At 44.2% G+C, this 10534-nt stretch overlaps 1 protein-coding gene across 1 annotated transcript; it reads left to right on the plus strand.

Annotated features, from left to right (window-relative positions):
* The first annotated feature begins 2 nt into the window (after positions 1-2).
* Positions 3-3075, plus strand: CFAP97D1 (CFAP97 domain containing 1). The gene is made up of 6 exons (XM_032320591.1): positions 3-175; positions 685-755; positions 1023-1141; positions 1536-1659; positions 2388-2444; positions 2947-3075. The coding sequence occupies exons 1-5, from the start codon at positions 52-54 to the stop codon at positions 2442-2444; spliced, it is 495 nt and encodes a 164-aa protein (XP_032176482.1). The 5' UTR covers positions 3-51; the 3' UTR covers positions 2947-3075.
* The last annotated feature ends 7459 nt before the right edge of the window (positions 3076-10534 follow it).

Below are 10534 nucleotides of genomic sequence, written 5' to 3' on the forward strand. Positions count from 1 at the left end.
TCACAGAGGAGCCTGGGTGCCTCATTTCTGAAGTGAGACTAGGAAGAGAAGATGAACAATTCCCTGGATTATCTAGCCTACCCTGTAATCGTCTCTAATCACAGACAGAGCACAACCTTCAGGAAGAAACTGGACTTTGGCCACTATGTATTTCATAAGAATAGAATACAAATAGGTATGTGGACCGTTGGAGTGGGACATCTGCGATTAGGGGTTCTGGAACAGTTGGCCTTAGAGAGATTGGCAGTAAACCAGACCACTACTGGCTTTGCGATGATACGACCTTATCAGTTGGCTTGGGTCAAGAGGATGTTGGCATCCGTGACAGATTTATCTCCCAGCAGGAGTTCAGTGGTTGGAAACGCTCACTTAAACTCTTTTAAAGCCAGAGTAAGCTAGAAAGAGGCTAGGACTCCAGCTCCCAATGGGCTAGTCTTACTGGGAAAGGACATTTATCTCTGTTTTACTTGTTCTGGCCCTCACGTTCTGTTATTTATGCTAAAAACTCTTCAAAGATGTCTGTTTGGGAAATTAAACGAACATAAAATCCCTGAACCGGAGTAAGGTCAGAATTCAACATCGTCCTGTTTACTAATGGGGGGCAGTTGTCTAGCACGGGAGCGGGTTTTCAAGGCAGCTAGGAGGACCCCTCTGCAGTAACGTGGCTCTCTTTTACCCTCTTAGTGAAGGCGACCGTCGATACAAAACCTCCAGTGGCGCACACACATCACATTTTGAAACTGAGCAAACTACAGGTATTGGCTCTTGCCGTCTGTGGATGTACTTTATTGATTTTTTATCTATGTCCCGAAGAGGTCCGGTTTCCCAGAGCCTCATAAATACCCTCCTCCTTAACAAATCCAGAGATTTGTTAGGACTCCCCGCCCTTTGCGCACCAGCCGTCCCTGCGCACTCCTCCCAGTCTCCACTGCAGCCCTTCCCCACCATCCCAGAGAAGGGTGATGCAGAGCGCCAGGGTGTTGGCCGCTGTCACCACGGAGGGGGGCCTGGTTTCTTACCAGGGTGAACAGAAGCGAATTGACAAAATCGAATATGAAAACAAACAACTGTGTCAGAAGATTGCAAATGCCCATCGTGGTCCTGCCAAGGTGGATTGCTGGAACGAGTATTTTTCCAAGAGGTAGTGTTCTTTCTCCTTTCCTGTGTTTGGGAAGTCAGAGTCAACTTCCCCCTTGTCGGGTTTTAGTGCAAGGTTCTCCTGAGCAGGAGGCGTCCTAGAGAGAAGGCATCTTGATGGGAGACCAAGTTAGGGAAAATGAGAAGTCTCCAAAACAAGGTCCAAGCTGCAGCCGGGCCAATAGAGTAGAATTCTCTAGGGGACATCAGGGTTGAGAACCACTGATAGGAACCTGCCAGTGTTGTGTACGGACCCCAGAGTGTCGTCTGGTTCAACAGGTGTAGGGGGTCTCAGGGCTCAGTAGGAAGCCCTTAGGCAGCCTGGGTTTATGACATCACGACTTCATCCAAGAGGGGATTTTTTTTCTCCAGCCATCTCAGGATTTTATGTTTTTCAGCTTAAACAGAGAAACAAGGAACCGGGAACTCGTGAGAATCACCGTGGAAAACCAGGGCATTCTGAAGAGGCTTGGTGATCGCAAACCCCACTATGACCGCAGGTTGTCCGAGATGGACTGGCAGGCACGTGGCTGCTCTGTGTGCCTCCCTTGTGCCTGCGCAGTGCATCTGCGTTCAGAGTAGAGTCAGTCTCAGAAGGCATTCCTTAAGCAGCTGAAGGAGAAGTCATGCAAAATGCAGCAATTGGTAAAAGAGAAACCACCCAGAGCCAACAAAGCTAAGGACAGGAGGGGCGCCTGGGTAGCTCAGTGGGTTAAAGCCTCTGCCTTCAGCTCAGGTCATGATCCCGGGGTCCTGGGATGGAGCCCCACCTCCAGGGAGCCTGCTTCCCCCTCTCTCTGCCTGCCCCTCTGCCTGCCTCTCTGCCTACTTGAGATCTGTCAAATAAATAAATAAAATATTAAAAAAAAAAAAGCTGAGGACAGGAGCTAATCCATTTGCTCTCTGGGTAGCAAAGCTGCCATGTATCAGTTTCAAAAACTATCTAGTGGCATCTTCCGTCAAGCTTTAATTCATTAAAAAAAGAATGTACAAGCAAGGAGGAGGAAGGGTACATGATTCAGTGTGCGGTTGATTTCCTTCATTTAGGAACCAACTTTCAAGAAGAAAAAAAAAAAAAGGAAAAAGCCTTCTGTGGTGGTTTTCTTTTCTTTAAACAAACAAACAAACAAACCCCACTCCCTGACTTTTGTCTGTAAGCCTTCTCTAAGCCAGCCTTAGGAGCTAGACCTCTAACTTTAGCCCCCGCTCTGTGGCATTGACAAAAATCTTTCTGATTTTTTCCCTTCAAGAATTCAAGGCGCTACATCAAAAATACAACAAGATATCTTCTCTCCCGAGATGAATAGGTATGTCTTAACATGGCTGCTTCTTACTGGGAAATAACAGTGATCACGTTTGATAGCAAAGCCCTAAGAGCCGTACGGATGGAGCACAAGGGACCCAGTTTTAAGGGGATGGATTTTTGCCCTTCTGTAATATAACAGAACTTAGAGCCCTCTGTTTCCTCTCTCCAAACGAGTAGGAAATGGCTGGCTTTTGTCATCAGCCTTGAGTCTCTCCATGAGTCTAAAGGGAAGTGATTTGTTCCAGTAAAATATAAACAGGAGGTCTCGTGATTTTCATATTGAGCGAAAGTTACATTACAGGTCTCTGTCACTATTCAAGTACTATTGTGTTGGCATTTTGTATTATTTAACATTATTAGGAATGACTAAGTTGTGTGTGTGTGAGTGAGTGTGTGTTTTGCCCCTAGGGAGAAGGATAAATGGACACTCAGGCTCTCCAAAGTATAGTTCCATATAATTGATGTTTCTCCATTTCTCTCCCTCTTTTCTCCCTGAAAACAGGGTTCCTCACCATGGAAAAGATACAAGAGAAAGCCCTAGGATTTCTTAGCTGCTTAGAATTTCAAGACACTCCTAAGTGGCTGAATGCTTAATCTTAGGATGCTACAATAAAGCTTGGAACATAAAATGAGTAAGTTACATTGAAAGTATGTACCCAAAGGCGTTAAGTCCCATCCCAAAATGGAGATGGAGTCGGGCAGGCAGAAGGCAGGATGCAACAAGCATTTTTATTTGGGGCTATAAAAAGGAGTTTCTATGAGAGCGTAAGAGAGAGAAATACCTTTTTAAAACACACACCATCGGGGCGCCTGGGTGGCTCAGTGGGTTAAAGCCTTCGCCTTCGGCTCAGGTCATGATCCCAGGGTCCTGGGATCGAGCCCCTGCTTGGGCTCTCTGCTTGGCAGGGAGGCTGCTTCCCTTCCTCTCTCTCTGCCTGTCTCTCTGCCTACTTGTGATCTCTGTCAAATAAATAAATAAAATACTAAACACACGCACACACACACACACACGCCATCCTCAGCATCCTAGAGGGGAGGAAAGTGGGGTAAGATGACCCACTCCTAAGTACAGCTCTGTCAAAATGGAAAACAGAAGCACGTGATAAGATTAAGGTTCAGACAACACAGAGAACAAATGCCATTAGTCTCTCTGTGAATACACAGCATTGGAAAAGAATGCTTCATTGAAGTTTCCGTGTACTCTGTTCATTTATAGGGAGCAGCAACAGTGAAAGTGTCAAACACATCTCAAAACATAGGCAAGACAACGCAGCTTGAGGGCTGTGACTGGTCGTGCTGGGTTTGTGCCTGACATTTTAAACTTTTTATGAGAGAGGGTGGACCTTAAGTATTCTCATCACAGATAAACTTTTTATTTTAAAATAATTAGATTCACAGGAAGTTGCAAATAAATGTTCGGGGGTGCGCGTGGGGGTGGGGGACTTCACCCTTCACACAGCCTCCCGCAAAGTTAGCACCTGGTGTAACTGTAATACGATATCAAACCAGGAAGCTGACATTGGTGCAATCCATACAGTGTATACAAATTTCACCAGTTATGCATGCACTGGTGTGTGTGTGTGTAGCTCTCTGTAGTGTTATCAGCTGTGTAGCTTTGGGTAACTAGAGTCACATTCAAGGTACATAATTGACTGTACCATCATCAAAAGACTTAATGGTACCCCTCCCCTTTTTTTTTAATTTGACAGACAGAGATCACAAGTAGGCAGAGAGGTAGGCAGAGAGTGGAGGTGGGTTGGGGGCGCGGAGAAGGAAGCAGGCTCCCTGCTGAGCAGAAAGCGGGATGTGGCCCTGGATCCCAGGACCCTGGGGTAATGACCTGAGCGGAAGGCAGAGGCTTTAACACACTGAGCCACCCAGGCACCCATGTACCACCCCTTTTAATGACAGCTCCCCCTTCCTCCCATTCCTAACCCTGGGCAGTCACTAATAGGTTTTCCATCTCTGTAATTATGTTATTTCATGAGTCTTACATAAATGGGATCATGTGGTAAGTATCCATTCTTTTGAGCCTGGCTTTCTTAAATTCCATCTAATTTCCTTGCAGTTCATCCAAGTTGTGTACATCAAAAGTTCATTCCATTTTTACTGCTGCATAGTATCCCATGGCATAAATGTACCAGGTGTTTTGGAACCATTTAACTGTTGGAGGACATTGGGATAGTTTCTAGCTTTTTTGACTCTTATGAATAAAGCAGCCATGAATATTTGTTACAAGATTCTGCATGAAAATAAGTTTCATTTCTCTGAGAGAAACACTTGAGAGTATAATCTGGGATGAACACTTGAGAGTTGTATGGTAAGCCCATTTTATTTTATTTTATTTTATTTTATTTTATTTTATTTTATTTTATTTTATTTTATTTTTAAAGATTTTGCTTATTTATTTGACAGAAGGAGAGATCACAAGTAGGCAGAGAGGCAGGCAGAGAGAGAGGGAGGAAGGAGGCTCCCTGCTGAGCAGAGAGCCTGATGCAGGGCTCGATCCCAGACCCTGGGATCATGACCTGAGCCGAAGGCAAAGGCTCAACCCACTGAGCCACCCAGGCGCCCCGGTAAGCCCCTTTTAAAAGGAACCACAAATCTGTTTCCTGAGTGGCTGTACCATTTACATTTCCACAGTGGATGACTGATTCCATTTCTCCACATCCTCACCAGCATTTGATAGTTTTCATTTTAGCCATTCCAATATGTGCATGGTGACATTTCCTATGGCCCTAATTTGCAATTCTCTGGTGATTAATGAAGTTGAACATCTTTCATAGGCTTACTTGTCATCTGGATGTCCTCTTGTGTGAAATGTCTGTGAATGTCATTTGCCCATTTCCTAACTGGACTGTTCATTTTTTTAAATATTGAATTTTGAGAGTTCTTTAAAAATTCTAGACCAAATCCTTTGTTGGATATAGGACCTGCAAAACATTTCCTCCAAGTCTATAATTTGTTTTTCCTTCCTCTTAACAGAGTCTTTCGTAGAGCAAAGTATTTTTATTTTGATGTCATCCAGTTTATCAATGATGAAACTGTTCTGTGTTTTGACCATATCGATAATCAATCGATATCAGTCAATCAGTCCTGGTGACACTGTGTCATAATTTTGCCATGTGCTACCTCTGGGGAAATGGGGTAAAGGTCACACAGGATCTCTCTCTATGTAAATCTCCAATTATCTCAAAAAGTTTCAAGAATAAATCATATGTCTGATTTTAAATTCATTATTCACTGGTTCCAGTTGATCTCAGTTTGAGGAATCACCTTCATCTAGATTCTTCTCTAGAGATACAGGTTAGAAACCTGGGAGTCATCCTTCACTTTGCTCTCTCTCCTTCTCCCTGAGTACATCATTTCTTTCTTTTTTTTTTTTTAATTTTTAAAAGATTTTATTTATTTGAGAGAGAGAGCATGAGCAGGGAGAGGGGTAGTGGGAGAGGCAGATGCCCCCCTGAGCAGGGAGCCGGATGCAGAACTCAATCCCAGGACCCCAAGATTATGACCTGAGCCGAAGTCAGACAATTAACTGGCTGAGCAACCTGTGCGCTCCAGCTCTGCCTACACATTTTCAACCCAGCACTCGTACCGCTAAGTGTCTGCACATGCAATTGTTAATTTTCCCTCATCTGAGAATGTCTTCACTTCCCTTTCGTTCCTTAAGGGTAATTTCATCGCATATAGAATTCAAGATTGATGGTTCTTAGCTCTCAGCACTCTATAAATGTTGCGTGACTTCTGTCTGCCTCCATAGTTTCCTTTATAAGCAATACTGAAATAGAACTCAAATTGGTGTTCCTTCCTGGTTGTTTCTCCCTGTTTTTCAGATTTTTTCTTAGTCTTTAGGTTTCAGAAGATTAGTTATGATGTGTCTTCTTTGGTCTTAACCTACTTGGAGTTTATTGACTTCTTAAATCTGTAGGTTTCTATCTTCCACCAAATTTGGGGGCGTTTTCAGCCCAAAAAGTATTCTTTGAATACTTTTCAGTTCCACATTTCCCCTCACCCAGGATTCCGATTTTTCAAACATTGGTTTTTTGTTATTGTTCCCAATCCTTGTCTTTTTTTTTTTTTTTTCCCTTCCAGTCTGTTGTTCAGATTGAGTAAATTCTATTGATCTGTCCTTCAGCACTCTGCTTTGATCTTCTGTCATTTCCATTCTACTACCGAGTTCATCCAAGTTTTACCTTTCACAATAATTTTTCATTTCTGTAATTTCCATTTGGTTCCTTCTCATAACTTCTATTTCTTTGCTAAGATTTTCCAATTCAAGAGAATTTGCAATAGCCTATTGAAGCATTTTTATTACAACTGCTTTAAAATCCTTGTGAGATAAATTGTAACATCTGAGATAAATTCCAACATATCAGTATTGGTATCAGTGGATTGTTTTTTCCTTACATTGTTGTTTTTCTGGTTTGGGGTATGATGAGAGATTTTCTAATTGTATCCTGGACTTTTGCGTTATTATGTTAGGGATCTTTTCATTTTATTTACATCTTCTAGTTTAGCAAGTAGGAGACCTGCTTAGGTGTAGTGCATTGTTTTTTATTTTTTTTTTTATGGACTTTAGTTCCAAGGGAAGTTCATTTCTCTTTCCTCTTTCTTTCTTTCTTTTTTTTTTTTTTTAGTTTTATGGTTTTATAAACACAAACACGATATGCATATAAGCTGTCTGTCTATGCGTTTTCTTCACTGTGCCACCACGCATTGGGATTGACTTCTCTGATGACCAACTGGGTTATTCTTTCCAGCATGGTCTTGCAGTTCTTGGATTGTGACCAATCTCTGCCCAGTGAGATTTGTTGCCCATCAATAGCATTTCAATCTCCTTGATGTTGTGGACTAGGGACTTCCAGAAACCACTGGGCAGCATGCGTTCTGTTTCCCTGTTGCTCCTGTAACCAATGCTGGGCATCAAGATCTGGTTCTTGGGGCACCTGGGTGGCTCAGTGGGTTAAAGCATCTGCCTTCAGCTCAGGTCATGATCTCGGGGTCCTGGGATCGAGCCCCACATCGGGCTCTCTGCTCAGCGGGGAGCCTGCTTTCCTCCTCTCTCTGCCTGCCTCTCTGCCTACTTGTGATTTCTGTCAAATAAATAAATAAATTCTTAAAAAAGAAAAAAGATCTGGTTCTTGATTCTTCTGGGCACCATACTGTCAATGCCTCGGGGCTTGCGCTGGTTGCGTTCATTTTGACATGCCAGTCTGACAGGTGCCGAAGAACTTCTTGGTCCCTTGTTAAGCACTTCAGGCTTCACCAGAGGTCTGAGAGCGGCCATGATGCCGAGTAAGATGGCTGCCACCAAGCCAGGCAGCCCTGAGGAGGAGACGGCAGTGCGGTTTCTGACCCCTGGCAGTACTGTTCTGGTCTGCATTGGTGCTGCTAGGGTTCCCGCTCAGTCCCTGCTGGTGTCTTCTATGGTGTCAGAAGGTCCCTCCTTGGATTGCATGGTATTGTGTCCTTTGTTTTTTTCCTTTCTTCTTGTTTCCCCCCCCATCTTCCTTGTCTATGTCTGTTGGTGGTTCTGGGTTGCAGGCCCTTCAGAGCTTAGTCCAGGGTATATGGCAGATGAAAGGAAAACCCAGGAAAATCCCCACATTGTTGTTCCTCAAGTCCTGAGGTCCCTAGCCAGCCCACCATTGTCTTTCTTCTTTTTTTTTTTTAATATTTTATATATTTATTTGGGACAGAGGGTACACAAGCTGGGGCAGGGGAAGGAACAGAGAAGCATGCTCCCTGCTGAGCACAGAGCCCAACACAGGACTCAACACAGGGCTCAATCTTAGGATTGAGACATGACCATGACCCAAGCCAGACACTTAACCTACTGAGCCACCCAGCAGCCCCACCCCCACCCCCACCCCCACACCAAACCATCATCTTTCCAGCTTTCAGGGTCCTTTTATCATTGTTTTTAAACTTCCAAGGTTTTCAATGGTACTTAGAGGAGAAGGAAAATGTGATTCTACACCATCTTGTTCTGAAACCACAAGCCTGACTTTTAAAGGAAGCAATAGACTGAGACTATATTCAAAGGGCAGGGGGAAAAAAGTAGAGGAAGAAATTGCCCCACATCAACTCCTCCAGAAAAATGCTGCTTATTGATTCTGACCTGGATGACTTACGACTGGGCTTTGGGCTTGTGCTGGTGTATGTTAATTAACCAAATCACCGAGGGCTGTCGCTTCGCTGTGCATAATCCCTGTGACTGGGGCAGGGGCATCAGAGATGAGACACTGGGTAAATGGATGTAAAATTGTTAAAGGCTACACTTTTGATGTATGTACTCAAACATGCAAGGGTAAAAGCACGATTGGTTGACGTTGATCCTCGCTAAGCACTGCCTGAAGGATGGATGGTTGGAACTTTCTTAAAGCCCCCTCTTGCAAAGAGCGGAAGGGATGGCAGAGGAACTTACAAATTGCTGGATCAAGGATGGCAAACAGGATTAATTCACTTGCTCATTCTGCCCAGTTGATAACTGGATAACTTTGTCCTGAGAGATCCCAAAGCCATGCCTAGATTCAGCAGGCGTGCATTTTCAATGAGTCCCATCGGCCACTGATAGGAGAATGGGCGGTGGCAGCAGATATGCCCTACCCACTGAACATCCCCAATCTAGAAGAGTCCTCTAGAGCCCACATTCTTCTTGTAGACACAGAGCTTACCCAAGTTTAAAGGCTCATGGGGGAAAGAAAGCTGTATCTTGAGGGGTGTGTAATAAAGAGATTTCTTGGTATGGGGGCCCAGAGCTTTTGCCAAGATTTTGCCCAGGGGTTCAGAATGTATGTAGTTCTAGCTGGAATGGGACTGGGTGTATCATTCACACACACCCCACCACTATCTATGTGTAAACAAGTGTGTGTGTGCATGTGTTTTTTAACAAGACTTTTCCGCTTTTTACAAACAGTATGAACACTTTACAAACAACCTCTGTCTCTGGGGCCCTACCCATTCTACTGTCGCAGACCAACAGCAGGTAACAGCTTATCTTAGGGGCAGGCAAGTTACTTGGATGGGAAGTGAGGCAGGCATCCCACTTCCATGCCCTGCTTCGTGATATGCACGAAGAGAATTATTACCATTTTATCTGACGATTGCGTAAAAATATTCCGAAGCCAAAAACGCCTGTTGAGTAAAATGACAAAGGGGAAAAAAAAAGCCAACTGGTGTTCAACCCCTCTGTTCGTCCACTGGAGGAAAACCCACCCTAATGGGATTTTGCTAGGAGTCGGTTAGTATCTCTCAAGAGTCATTTTGACTTAATTGTTTTCAGCCTCAGACCTGACTTTAGATCCTGGCTCTCCCGTATAATACACACAATTTTGTACGTGTCCTTCACACTTCAGGGCAGTTATCCCAACCCCCACATCCCAACCCCACCCCCGCTGCTATTTGGGAAAACTCAAGACTCATTTCACTTGTTAAGGATTTGTGCGTGATCAGTGCAAAGAAGTCCTTATCCTTTTGCTAGAAAGATCTGAAGAATGAGATCCTGGCAGGTGGACCTACCAGGTTAGTGAGCTAGAAAGTTGCAAAGGTGGCTTTGGGTGAGGAGGTAAAATGGAAATTCCTAAAGAGGCAGCACATCTTCTTCCTGGTACTTTGCCCTGAACCTGGCCCCCTTTACTCTCATGAGGGCAAGAGCTTGGCATGGGTAAGCAGCTTCTTGGCAGTCTCAGAAGTTTCTGCCACGCTGAATTTTATTGTAAATTCAAGCTATGGTGAGAAGGGCGAGAGGGACAAGGGCTGGAACGGAAAAAAGCAAAGCCAGGGCTTAAGGTTAGAAGTCTGAGGGGATCTAGAAAGGGGACAAGCTGCCTTACATTCCTCCAGAGTCCCTGAAAACAGCACAGAAATTCATGATAATGGTGAAGTGTGCCTTAATCCTCAAAAAAAAAAGTCTGTGTGTGTTTGCTATTTAAGAAGGCAGAGAACCAAGATTCCTACTGCCAAGCAAACACGATCACAAAGGTTAAAACCAACATTGTAGTGCTCGAGGACAAGGGAGCTTCGGTTGCAAGGAAAAATCTCCGTGGGTAAGGATAACTCCATTTCCAGCAAAGCTGAATCAGTGAA

The sequence above is a fragment of the Mustela erminea genome, chromosome 18 (genome assembly GCF_009829155.1).
Source record: "Mustela erminea isolate mMusErm1 chromosome 18, mMusErm1.Pri, whole genome shotgun sequence".
In the NCBI taxonomy this organism is placed as follows: Eukaryota; Metazoa; Chordata; class Mammalia; order Carnivora; family Mustelidae; genus Mustela; species Mustela erminea.